At 39.3% G+C, this 14,186-nt stretch overlaps 1 protein-coding gene across 1 annotated transcript in view; it reads right to left on the bottom strand.

Moving 5' to 3' along the window:
* Nucleotides 1–14,186, bottom strand: part of ADAMTS18 (ADAM metallopeptidase with thrombospondin type 1 motif 18) — an 80,480-nt gene that overhangs the window by 48,127 nt on the left and 18,167 nt on the right. The window contains exon 4 of the mRNA XM_013941257.2: nt 3,005–3,287. Within this exon, the coding sequence (XP_013796711.1) occupies nt 3,005–3,287 (283 nt within the window). The remainder of the gene's footprint in view (nt 1–3,004; nt 3,288–14,186) is intronic.

Genomic DNA, 14,186 nt, shown 5'->3' with positions numbered 1-14,186 from the left:
ATTCTTGAGGGGAGGATAGTTACAGGGAGGGAAGGAAAAGGGAGAACCACATTTGTATGCAATAAACAGTTTAACATAAGGAATTAATCTAATAAAATGGCAGCATTTGCAGCAAAAGATATACACAGAATTTCTAACGGAGTATCAACATTTATTTTGTCTGGCAGGTAACTTCCTGAGGTGTTTGGCATGTGCTACTTACCTAGCAGTTGGTTCAAAAACTCCTTTCCACAACAGATGTCCACCATGAGTACAGAAAGGAGACACATGCCAAAAGCAGGATTCCTGTCGGAGTGCTGTTTGACTGACATTAGCCTTCTATGCAAATTTGCAACTGAGATTATCCCTGCTGGGAATATATTTATTTAGTATAGGAAATGTCAGGAAGCAGCAATCAAGGCTTGGTCAACAGGATATGTATATCCAGCCTGCTCATCCTAATGTTGGGGTGCACTTTTCCCCTTTGTATTTGTATAATTGCATGGTTAAAGAAAGGACTCAGTTTCTACAGAGAGACAGAAAATGGGAAAAGAAAGCTATATCCTATAATTCTCTTGCTGCTCATAGCTTCTTTTGCATATACCTGTGCTTCCTTGGCTTCAAGAATTAACTCAAAGGTCACTTCAAATATTATCTGGATAACAGTAGGATTTCTTTTTTTTTGACATAGGGATGTAATATGGCACAAGTGAGGGAGTCTCAGGTAATTAAAAAGTCCCGTCTATGCCTCATCAGAAAGATATTCCAATGGCGGGGCTAAAACAGTAGCTGTCTCCTTCCAGGCCAAACTGGGAAATCAAGAATACCGTAGAATGGACAACAGTATCTACTTTCAAGAACTGAGTCACTCTGAACTATATTTAACACTACAAGTCCTTGTATTAGTAAGATTTTAAAATGCAATATTCATTATAAACAATTTTCTTTTACAAGCTCAAAGAACTCCTCTTCTAAAAACATGTCGACATGCCTCACCCAAGAATGAAGCGTGCAGTTCAGTGCACATCACTTTCCATGTACTATTTTGAAGGCAAAACAACTTGAAGGCACTTAACTCATAAAAAATCGTGTTCATATTCACATGTCCTGTAGACTGATCCACAAGCAATGTAGTTTTGCTCTCAGATTAACTTTTTGGCTACTAATAAAACATGAGCAGCAGCAATATCTTTCAAGTATGATTTACTGACTACAGACCATTCAGTTTGCATGATCTAAAAACATGTAGATTGTGAGGAAGAGTTTGAAAGATGATTAACTGGCTTCTCTAGTGCTTACAAACTGCCAGCATATGAAATTTTAAAAGATGGTGAGTGGGACAAGCTGCTTTTATGCCATTAAAAGTGACAATGTGCTCTGCACTCTTACTGATCAGCAAGCTTGGATTCATTGTTAGCTTAGGACGAATAAACCTTGAATATAGGCAGCGTTAATAACAGAGGACTGTCTTCCATAACACTGCATTCTCAGTTCTTATGCCTTTGTTCATTCAGGATGAAATTTTCTATTCCAGGTGTCCAGACTGATATTCCTCAAAATTTCAAACTGATATGACTTCTGATTTCAGAACAAGACCACAGAAAAATGTAAAAACTACAAAAAAAGGGGAAGAGGGAGAAGAAAAAAAAGTGCCTGCTTCCGCTTGTGCTTCAAATAATCATAGAAGGGGTGTCGCCTTTACCTGAGTGGTATCTTTTCTTCTATATCCTTTGTTTGACCTACTCAGTTAAATGATCATATGATTTTATTTGGAAAACTGCATTCATTCAATGAACATGAGTTATACTTGCTCTACAGATTAATGAAGGCTAGGTAGAGAATTAAGCTGTTATTTTTTAGAATTCCTCTTTCATTTCTTTCAGAAGGTCACAGGTATGTACTGTTTGAAGTGGAAGACTATAGGATGTGGAAAGAATGAGTTTCATGGTTAAGGTAATTAAATGCTACCTTATTTAATTGGATTCTAACAGTGCTTCTGACACCAACTTCCTAAGTGACAAAGGGTAAATCACTTATACTAAACTCTTCACTGTTGGGTGCTAACTGTGTGTTCTTCATTTAACGTAAACCCAGTCAGAAACTGCAGCTAAGAACTCATAGCCTCAGGTAGGCATCAGTTTCAGCCACCTTTTCCACCACCTTCTTTCTCCTTCCTTCCTGCTATTTGTTTTCCTCTTTCTTCCCTACATAGCCTTTGGAAAGGAACCTGCTCATTTTCTCAGAACTCAGGTAGGAGGTTGGAAGAATGTAACTAGCCTGAGACAATGTTTTCAATACTGTGTGCAGTCCTGGAGACTCTCATTAAGAAACTCAACCCAGAAGCAGATCAGCTTTCAAATGGAATCAGCTGAATGCTATAAGTACAGCTATATGCTCCAAGGGAGCTCTAAAATGTTATGCAATCTGAGGGCCTAATGAAGGCCTCAGAATAGACCTTGGCAGGATAATATATTCCAATATGTTTTTTAAGAGGTGGCTACAAAATTTTATTTGAACAATTTATGTGGGAGGTTCTTTTTGAAAATCTCAGTTGCTGAAAATTTCATTATCAAATGGTGAGTTCTGAAAGACATATCTTCCATCCTGTCAGAACTTAATGATTCAAAAGGCTTTTCCTTCATCCTCAAGCCTAATTAATTACATATCCCAGACTAGCAGAGAACAGCTCAGGGAGCCGGCATCAGTAATTGTGCAAAAGTGGCAATCTGAAGCCGAATGGCCTACTGAAACCTAGGTCAGCTTCAAGAAAAAGTCAAGCAAGAAATCTTTTAATTTAGGTGGAGAATAAGAAAACTAATCAGTGATTCTGATGGCTTAATAACAAGGATGATGGCTTAAATTTAAAGGAGTAATCAAGTTCCCCATATCTATTTCCCTTTATAGCCATATTATTTAAAATTATGACATCTCCATCACAAAGGTGACTACAAACCACACCTAAGAATCACCATAGTGTCTCTAAGAGCCACTATCTCAAACAAGGAGAGAAAGTTTCCTTACATACATTTCTTGCGACGTCCACAAAAATGTTGCTTTTGAAACATTCCATGGTGGTAACCATTCGCTTGAGCATGAGACTTGTGGGAAGTGTGAATTCTGTGATGACGAAGGGAAAAGTATTTGGGATTGGACTCTACTGTGTACTGATGCACCTTCTCTTCTGCTGTTCGTTTATATAATACATGTGGATGGTGTCCAGGAGGTGATGTGTAGTTGTGCTCCTTTGCTAGCTGCTGAGGTAATGGAGATATAAGGAATTCGATCTTCTGTGTCCTTATTAAACCTGACTAAAAAGCAAACACAAATTAGAGGAAAGGCTGTCAAGTTTCACAGCTGGAACATGCTAGCTCTTAAAGTGATCTCCCTCCAAAGGCTCTAGGGAGACTGAAACGTTCTCTGCCAAATTAGTTTTATTCAAGATATAGTCTAACTATTCTCAAACAAAATATGCTTCGCTTCCCTTTGGAGGTGACCAGGTTTCATGTTTGGCACAGAACAAGAATGCTTCAGTCTGTCGGGTTGTCAACATAACACCTTCATATGGTGCCAGGACTAATTTAAGATGCAATATTAATCTATACTTCACAGTATGTATTTGTGTGTGTACACACATATACATACAGGCTATATAGTCTCAGACAAAAAGAAAATGCTTTTGAAAGATGGGATTTCTAATAAGTGCATAGATTAGGAAAGCAAAAATGTTTGAATTAAGATTCGTTTTTTTCAAAACCAAATATTACCAGCCAGGAAATCCAGATTTAATGTTTCTCTAAGTAGAAAGCCAAACACATTGTGGTGCATCAGTGCGAAGTTAAAGCTTCGAAACATTTTAGTACCATTATTCAGTAATCAATTCCTAGCAATTTATCATGATAAAGGCAGTTTAAATTTTATTGCTTCATACAAGATAAAACTGATCAGTGAAAGCAAGCATCTTTTTGTTTTCCTTCTTGTATCCCTAAAAGACAGAAGTAAGCATGGGAAAACTATGTTGTATTTTTCACATAGTATCTATGCATAAAACTGCACATGTGATGAAGTGTTTCCAGGATGAGGGCCAGAGAAATGTGGGTGGCACTGAGGAAGTATTTCCATGCAGCTCATTAATCAGTTATGATTTTAGTTCATTTCTTGTTTTTGTGAAACATGTAATAAACACTCCTTTTTACCAAGTCGAGAACCAAGAAGTTGTTTCATCAGGTAATTCTATTACATTATATATGTAATACTAGATACAGATTTTTGTTTTGAATCAGTGAGGCTCTACCATGTGCCAACACCTTTCTGCCAAAATTGACATCCCACGAGGGCTACATATCTCTTTTGCTTCAGAAAAGTATGTGCAGACAAACAAATGTCAACTGCAAACCATCTTGCCCGACATCTAAGTCCTCCCAGATCATGATTCCACCTCCTCCCTCAAAAAGCATTCTTTGAAAATGCAGGTATTTTAGACATGTATCACATAATCCCTTCTGAAATTAATGCTTTGCTTTTGCCTGAGCTCCTAGGTCCAGAATGCCAATGATATCAGAAAGAGAGCAATTTCAATACCTAAGACCAGCACGGTATTTCTTAAGGATTTGTGGAATTTTACGCACTTTCAGAACTGTTTCCCAGGAGGAAAATTCAACAGAAAATGTAAAGCAAGTGAAAATAGGAAGTTACATGTGAAATCTTCACAGCTTTAACTGTTTACTTAGCTAATGCTAAAACTGAATTTAAGTGCATTCCTGTTAAAAGGATTTACCAGAGATATACAGGTTCTCAACACTCTGCAATCAGACACCATGCCTTTTTTTAATGAAATTCACTTCTGTCTTCTTCCAGATGGATGGAACAAGATCAACAGCATCTTCACAGTACTCCCCAATATAAGCATCTCTCATGGAAACCTGCTGCAACTGCTCACAAGATCACACCATGCTCTTAATTTTGACAATAAAAGAGGTTCCATATTATGACTTGGGAGGGTCTAATTGCTTCCCAAATGATAATATGAAAACAAACATAGAAAATATTCTGAAAAAAAACTTGCCCATTCTCTTTCCTTCAACATAAATTCATAATTACATATCTCATATCTACTTAACATTCTACGTGAAGGATAAAATTGCCTTTGTCAATAAGAGAATAAAACAGGCTTTTCATCATTGACAAGAATTTAACTTGCCTGCTCACTGCAATAAGTTGGCATATTTCAAACATCAGATCACATTTGGTCATGGCAAAGTACTTTCCTGTAGGGAAGACAACTAATATTTTAATCCTTATGAGGTTTGTCATCACATAATTTAAAAGTGATTTTAACCAAGAGGCAATTTTTATCTGTTAGAGAGCACTGATAACTGGGCACTGCTAAATGATTTTTTTTTTTCTGCTGGAAAACAGAAATGGAGTAAATCTGGTTTTTATTTCCCCATTTTAAAGGTTTCCACATTTGAAATTATTCCTTTAGGATTCATTTTGTAAATGATTCAAACCATATGGAACAAAGGATTTTCTAAATTTTCCTGTAAGAAACTGTCCCTGATGTACACCAAGTTTCAGCCCCAAATGTAATTTCTATATTTAACATTATAAGGGTGGATTGAGAATTCCGGAAATAAACGGTGAACTGAATTCTGGACCCTGTGCTGAATGTGTTTTTCTGCACAGTTTTCATATGCTGTAACTGGCTAACAAATATATTCAAATTTTTCCAGCAGAAAAGACTGTGAATCTCCCAATAAGACCTCTTTCCTTTGGGTTTTACATCAGACAGGTCCTCCAAATTGAAAAATGTTGTGTGAATGAAAGATGTCTTCTTTTTTGATAACGTTCAGTTTTATGACATTGTCAAGAAGAAAAGGTGAAGTGTCACAGAGCAGTCTGAACACTCATTCAATCACAGACCATTTTGCACTTCTTCCAGTTATGGGCTGGTTTCAAGGATTCTTACTAAAATAATCTCTTCAGTAATTCCAAAGCAATGCGGAGAATGCTGACCTGGCTTCTGACAGAGATGCAGCCTTCCGGGTTGGTAGAAAGTGGGCAATCGGGCAATAACTGCCAAATCCTTTTCTTGCAGGTTCTTGAATTTTAGCCTTAGCTAAAGTGGCCTATGGCTATGGTTAGGCCAACTGGAGCATATGCCAGCTGAGAAAGACCAAGGCATAGATGCAGGATGGTGGCACAGGATCAACTGTTCTAACTGCACTGCCAAGGAATTCCAGCTTCCTGAAGAAGGCCAGATTTTGGCTATTCTCTACTCCTGGGCAGTGTTAGAAAAAGTGTCGTTTGGAACTTTTTCTACAGAAACATCACCAGAGTCATGACTTCGATGCAATACGTTTCTCCAGCTCAGATATTTCTGTAGATGAACAAACACTGTCAAAATTGTCATGGAATTTTTTTGCAATAGGTCTTTCTGCTGCCAGTGTAACTTCAAGTGTACATGTGATTCTCCTTGAATCAGAACTTGATACCTTTCCACTAACTTTGATGAGTTTGGGACCCAAAAAGGAGGGGGTCAGATATGTCCACACTCCAATTTTTCTTCAGATTTTCTGTGTTTATAACACTGTGAGAGGAAGCGGTATGACAAAATCTAACATTTTTACTAAGTCTAGACAACACAGCATGCAAAAGGCCAGGGACTCCTACCTACTCTCTCTCTCCCACTGTGGCTATCACTAACAATAGCAGCAATTGTGCGAACGTGGTGGGAAGGAAAACCCAAGAGATTCCTCAGCTGGAATTTGCTGTTCTTTTATTCTTCCCTCACAACACAAATTCGCCATCCCTCTGTAAGGGATATTGCACACCATCGGAAAGTAAACTGAAAGACATAGGTTGATCTGTGTGGCTAGCAAATAATACTGCAATCAATAAATTAGAGGAACTTGCAGTTTGTTTGCAGACCAGTAGAGAAGAGATGAGAAGGCAACATTCCTCCCATCCTTTATTTGTTATGAAATGTTTGCTTAGCTCTGGGCTAAAGGAATTTTCAGACTGGAATACGCCTTTGTAAAATTCCTTAGTATCAGGATGTTATCACCAAGGCAAGGCACTTGTTCTTTTTTCTTGGTATTTTCCAAAAGGAGGAAGAATCTCAAAATGAAATTTGGACAAGGGAGATGATAAAAAAAATCTGCTTCAGGATTTTTTTAACTGACATTATATTATGAGCTGAAGAATAATGGGAATTTTTAAACCACTGAAAGTTTGTCTAACTATACAAAAACAGGTAAATATTCCACTGATTTCAGACCCACATAGAATGATTTTGAGAGTCCCGCTCTAAAATATCATCTGTTCAGGGAGGTTTCATTTGCATTTTACTGAACCAGCATGGAGGTGCTTCCCTTGAGCTCTTAGACTCTGAGTGAGGTCTATGGGATCTTACTGACTTGTAAACCTAATTCACTTTGAGGTTTTCAGCATCTCCAAGAAACAGACTCTCCATACAGCAAGGACTCTGAGTGACCCATCACACTGAGGAGGCTTTTCAGAACTTACTTTTCTTGCCTGTATTTTAAGAAATCAAAGTTCTGAGATAGCAGAGAAGCCTTGCTCAAAACTAGAAGGGCTTCATGGCTGTGGGTTCTATGTTTGCATACAAGGTATTTTCATTATGTGCTAATTAAATTAAAGGCAACAGCTTGGCCATATGCATATTAAAGTTACTGGAGTTTCATAAACCAGATGCAAAAAATGAGCTAAGAAACATAATGAAACTGAAAACTAAAACACATGAATAAATGAACTGCAATGTCTCTGCTAAATAAAAGTGCTTAGTACTGACTGATGCAAAGTTAAACTACACTTTGTATGATGACAGGAGTATCTAGACTAAACAGAGTGCTACAAAATATGTGCACATATTGTCTAAGCAACACTGCTTATTTCCAGAATGCTTTATTCAGTGTTATAATATGAGTATATATATATAAAACTAAGAGTGTTAAAAACCACTCTTTTGACTGATAGCAGTTAGAACAGTGGCCAAAGAACTCATGAAGTCTATACCATTAGATGAGTGCGCATGCACTCAAGATGAAAAATTTCTCAAAAGGAAGAGTTAAATATAGTTTCACACCCATTAAAATGGTTCCAAATATTCACACAAAGTTTTAAAGGATTTGACAAAAGGCCAACTGAAATTGGCATAGAGCTTTCCACAGACTCCGGTGGACATTGATCCAAGACCTCTGCTGTTTATTTCCAACTGTCTAGCTCCTAAAAAACACAAATCATTGATTCAAACACATCTTAACAAGCATTATAGCACGTACCAGAAACATAAAGTACAGTTTTTAGTTCTACTTAAAACACAAAAATATAAATGAAGAACTTCTTTGAAATGGAAAGAATCAGAACAAATGATCTAGAAACTATGGTTGCTAATTATTTGAAATTTTCAGAGGTCCACAGCCAGGAGATGCCTAGATATCTAGTAATCCCGTCACGATATTACTGGGACCATCTCATGTCACAGCATGTTACAGTCTTTTCTCACTCACTCTGCAGTGAAAACTCATGACATGATCTTAGCTGCAGGTCATTTTAATCAAAGCCACACTCTCGTTTCCCGCCCTGAGGTTCTGCTAAGTCTCTGGCCCTTTGGCACGACAAAGGAAGCACAAAGGACCTACCTCTGCCATCAGGGAGTTCCCTTGTTGCAGGAGGGACTCCCCTAGCTCCAGTGTCCTGCCTGTGGGTTTTGCTGCGAAACTGTTTTCCCTTCTGGAATAATGAGCGTATTAGAAGCAGAATGAGGATATGATGGAGTTCCAGCAAACAGTAAGGTATTCACACAACTTAGAGCTACCTCAACAGCTGTAACTTGCCTTTGGGCCCAGACTGGCCTCTGGAATTGGGCAGATGTCAATTTTCAAATACCAACATGCTGCACTGCATGCTGCAAGAAGGGAGCTGTCTCGCACAACCCTTGCACCTCTGCCCGGATTCCACCACGGAACGATGGGGGATGAGCCCCTTCCCTCAGGTTTTATAGCCTAAATAGTGGTAGTCACCTCACTAGGCATAGAGCGGATCCACACGTTTGCAGTCAGCCCTCTGTCCGTTCTGCTCGTGCTCCAAGGCAGCTGGAGGCAAGCCAGCCCAAACCAGAAGCAATGCAGCTGCTGGGAGACTGGGCTTATTAGCTCAAGCACAGCACAACACTAACGTGTCTACATGGTTTTTTGTAACAGAGCTAGCTGATGGCCAGCAGCTAGGAGAAGAGGCAGAGTGATTTCAGATCTGTCTGCCAAAGGCATACGCAGAGAAACCTATGTGGAGATGGCAGTCCACTATGCACATACCAGCAGCCCGACACAAAATCCATTCAAGACAAAGGAAAAAGTGGCAGCTGGTTAGAATAGGGTTTGGGTCAAGCCCTGAAAAGGCAGTAAAGATACAGTTGCCTCATACATGCCAAGGAAGCCCAGGAAGAATAAAGTCCTGGTAATTCTGCCCGCATTCATCTTTTGGATTCCTCTTTCCCCTATAGCAGGGATATTCTGTCACCCAATCCTAGGACAAGGCTGTTCAAAGCAATCCCACATCATGTGAACAGTCCAAATAAATTATTGGTTTTTTTAGAGAATGAGTAATGAAGCAGACTCGCACCTCTTGGGATGGGTTAAGTTGGTAGTCTGAAAAATATGCAAGACTATAACCTTACTATAGTCATAAGCAAAACTATTTCCAAGAATTACAGCCAGCAGTATAGTACACACTGACCTAGAATTGTAGATACCTGATATCACTAACTGACTTTTTGAAAGATGGGTTATTGAGCACCTCTCAGGTTAGGGTCAAAATGTCAGTGCTCTGGAAAATATAATCAAAATGAGCAAATTAAGATGTGAAATTAGGTAGGAAAAAAATGACAAGCAACATATCTGGCAAAGCAGAAAGTAGGAGCTGAACTGCACAAAGTGTTGCTGAGGTGAAAGATATCTTTACCCCCAGGACGCAGCATGAGCAAACAGCCAAACCAATGGCAGTAAATCACAGTAATTAAATATGTTCGTTCCCTCTCTGCTGTGACCTACAGCCCCTCCCCATGGGTGGCAGCTCCAATGGGGACACCAGCAGCTAACAGGGCTGAGGCACGTTTTGCCTCCAAACACCGTTTCTGTCCCCTGCAAAAGGGCGCTTTGCACAGATGCACCCATGTTATTGGTGTGCTGGGTGAAGTTAAGGAATATTCTGAGACACAGCAGCAGGAGCATGGCCCAGGATTCTCCAACAAAAAATATAAAATCTGGCCCCTAAATCCATACATACGTTGTTAAATAAATGACCTACTTTTAAAGAGTGCTAAGCACCCAGCAGCTCCCACTGAACTGAATATCGTCTCTTTACCAGAGTGCATTTAAACCAATCTGGGAAAGAAAATGTTCTGGGAAACTAGTGAGAATTGACTCTCATGAGGTTTCCAATAATACACATGTATTATTGAAGTCAGAGATCCCACGAGTAAAACTCAGAGCATTTTAATTTTTGATCCTATCCCAAACCAGGCAGCGCAAAGGCATGTGAACACACTAAATGAAAGAGAGAATTTAAGTTAACTAAACTTTTCCCTAGCTTTTATGTTTGTCAAATAAATTCACTCATCCTTTAGGAAAGTATCAAGTCTGTACATGGGCAACATTTGCTGATGACTATCCCAGAGCCAGGGGACAAATACAGTATTTCATTGGACTGGGTCCTTGTCTGATGAGAATAACCTCAGCAGACCTTTACTGATTTTCACCAGATTGGAATATCTGGCTCTGTACCACACCAAATGTTTAGGTTAAGTTAATGGCTTTTATACAGACTAAAATATTTCAATCATGAAAGAGGCATTAGAATCACCGGTTGCCTATTTTGACTTGAGAGTTGTACAGCAGATCACCTTTTTCTTTAGATTCCAAATGACTCACAAAAATAACTCACTTCAGTCTGTTTTCTAACACAATATAGATTTCTTGCAAATGTAAAATGTTGAATTCTTAACAACATAGCAATTTACTCTCCTTCCATCAGGTCCTCAGACAGTAAGACCTTCAAATTGCCAGTCTGAGTTAGTCATGAAAGACTACTCTGTTCATTTTCTCAAAAAGAGTGCTATGCAGAACATCCAGCAATTATTAAAACAAGGTAACAAAATTGCTTGTCTTTAATTATTCCTATATGAACAAAGACGGAGTTATCTCTGAATAGTGCCTTTGTATTTTTGCAGTTGACTGAACTTGTTTAAAACATCTTTATGCAATCCTCTGTCAACATGTGGCAAATAAGGAAATATTCTTATTTGTTCCTCCACTTAAGGTAATTGAACCAGTCACATTGGTATTTAAATGTATTAAATTGTAGTATAGAAGGGCAATGAGAAATTCTAGAACTAATACAAATTCAGTTGCTTTACCACAAATTAAATCCTTGGTATCTGAGGATCTGAGCTTCCTCATTTCTCATGCTTTTAAAAACCCAGCAGTATACATCATAAATGAACAGGAAAAATACTAATGTAAACTGCAGCAGCATGACATGAACTATACACTAATCACATTTAAATTAAGTGACATTCTAGATCCCTTTGTTAATGATTCCATCAGCATGGGCCCAGGGTAGCAATCAGGACAAGCAAACGCACTGGCTGTACGGCTCTCTGCCTTGTTCTGATGGTTCCAGAAAGCAATTAGCTAAAACCAACAGATCGAATTCAGACTTGGTACTTACATAAGCAGTTGGGTATAGCCTGTTTAAGCAAATCCCTGCAACTGTAAGATAAAATCTAGATATTTTATTAGTTATGACAGTTCTGAAAGCAAACAGGAAACAGCAGGATTATTTTATGAATGCATTTATGCTTCACTTTTCCTAAAAAGAGACAGCCCACTATTTGCCCTGTGCTGTCTTACAGTTGATTAGTTACTTATGGTACATCAAGAGTAACTGAATAACTGACTTCAGAAGGTAGCTTAGTGCCCTAATCCAGCATCCCACTTAACAGAGTGCATTGCTGGATCAGGGCTTAAGAGAGCCCTTACAGTGTGATAGCAGCTACCTCTGGGCAATTTTAAAGCATAGAAAATGCAACCCTCCCCTTCATCCCATTCTGTGGAGCAGCACAAGATAAATGCACCTTTTATATCCCTCTCAAATCTCTAAAACTTGACTTCCGGGTATCTAGATCTTTAGCAGACTTTTGGACAGAGCAAAATTTCACCCTGAGGATGGTTTTCTTTGAATTATCTGTGCTGTTCTAAGGAATCGGTGCAGTGAAAATGCACTGGCAAGATTCTGCTCCTCCTCTGTGTAAAGCTAATCGATTCTGTGTGGTGAAATTCAAATGGACTAATATTCTAGGGAAACTACATGCCTTTGTAATGAATCATCTGCTCTTGTAATTGTGCTAAAGGCAAAAACAATAAAATTATTTTAAAATAATGAAACAGAGAACAAACTCCTTAATAAAGAGAGCTGATGACAGTTAACTAAAATCAGTAGTTGGAAATTCTTTTCCATAAGTATTTAGCATTATCAGAGGCTTGCTTGAGTGTTTCCGACTAGGAACATTCTTCCCCATCAGATGTGTAACTCCAAACATTAGAAGTCATGAATCAGGCCTTGCAGGAAACAAGACTATAAATCACCAGATTTTTTTAAATAATGCTGAAGGGGTCTGGTGTTTTGCTTGCTTTCTGATTTCTTCAGCCATTGTGGATTGAGATTTTAAGGTTCTTTTTTAGCCCTTCATGATCATGTGCACTAGAATCATACCCAAATTTTTTTTTTTAGTGAAAACTCAGCTTTTCCTATGGTGATGGGACTTTGGCAGCCAGACCGTTCAGAAGAACAACACATATCATGAGCCTCAGAGTGGCTCACAAGCATGAAAGACTCCCTCACTCTTACGAGATACCTTGCTGAAGTTACAGCCAACAGAGAGGCGCTTTCTAAACACGCTTGGACACCCCACTGTGCTAGCTGACAGCAGACCCTTCCCTCTGAGAGAGAACAGCAAAGGTCTCAGCTTCGGAGTGACTTACCCTGCGTGAAATATCCAAGTCCCAAAGGGACTGCTCTAGATGATGAGGGTTCACTACCCAAATATACTTGTCTCCGATCAAGATCCAGATAAAAGCTTTGGGCTGGCAGAGCTGATGAAAATGAATTTAAGGGGGCAGAAGATCTGAGCCTGTCTGACCTGGGATAATTTGCATTCAAACAAAATATATCCAGCTCAATTCCCATAACAATTTTATTTTGCTATGAATAGTTCAGGCAGCTCCAATAGCAAGGAGCTCAGGTTACATCTGATTGCCAGCTGTATTGCTTACTAAGAAGTTAAATCAGTGGTTCCCAACCTTTTAATTTTCCTTGTTGGAGTACTCTTCGCTATGGATTAGTTACATGAGAGAGTGGTCACAAGGAACTCTGCAGGGAGCAAAGTATCAGCTTTGCTGATATTCCACACACACACAGACATATACATATGCTGAAATATCTATGTGGGAAGGAGAAGGGGACTGGAAGAAAGGCCATCAAGGGAGCAGCAATCAAAAAGCACCGGCAGTAAAGCTGGCCTAGTAGCCAGAACGTCAGGCTAGCACCTGGAGCCTCCCAGTTCTTCAGTCATTTAGCTTGCCTGTGCCTCATTTCTCAGTTTTTAAGACAGGATGTTTACATTTACTTTCTTGGTACAAGAAAAGATAAAAAACCCTATAAAAAGTGAATTCTTCAGGGACTATGGTGTAGTCTACCCTGCTCAAGATGCTCAAGATGCTCAAGAGTGACTTGTGAAGTCTCGCATTTAACCCCAGTGGGGTTGTTCTGTTAAAATGCCTGTATCTCCCTCACTATAAGCACATGGTCTTTCTCCTGCCACAGCCCCAAGCTTGGGGATGCCGCTGAGTCGCTCGAGCTGTGACCCATCGACCAGCTGTGTCACGTGAACACGGTCACTGCCACCTGGTGGGTCACCCAACAGGGTTCATGCGGAAATGTGCCCTGTTCAAAGACTCATTCCTCAAACACAGCTCTGCCCTGGGGTCTGTCCCTTGTCACATCCCTGGATGGACTTGTGCCGTGAGACCCCACTCACAGGAACAATGCTGCTACATGATACATGACCCAGAAATATGCCATCACATTCAACGGAGTCTGGGAAAGTTGATAGGTTTGCTCATGAGCAGGAA

The sequence above is a fragment of the Apteryx mantelli genome, chromosome 10 (genome assembly GCF_036417845.1).
Source record: "Apteryx mantelli isolate bAptMan1 chromosome 10, bAptMan1.hap1, whole genome shotgun sequence".
Taxonomy (NCBI): Eukaryota; Metazoa; Chordata; class Aves; order Apterygiformes; family Apterygidae; genus Apteryx; species Apteryx mantelli.
The sequence above is the reverse complement of the archived record's forward strand: the minus strand, read 5'-3'. Positions and strand labels throughout refer to the sequence as shown.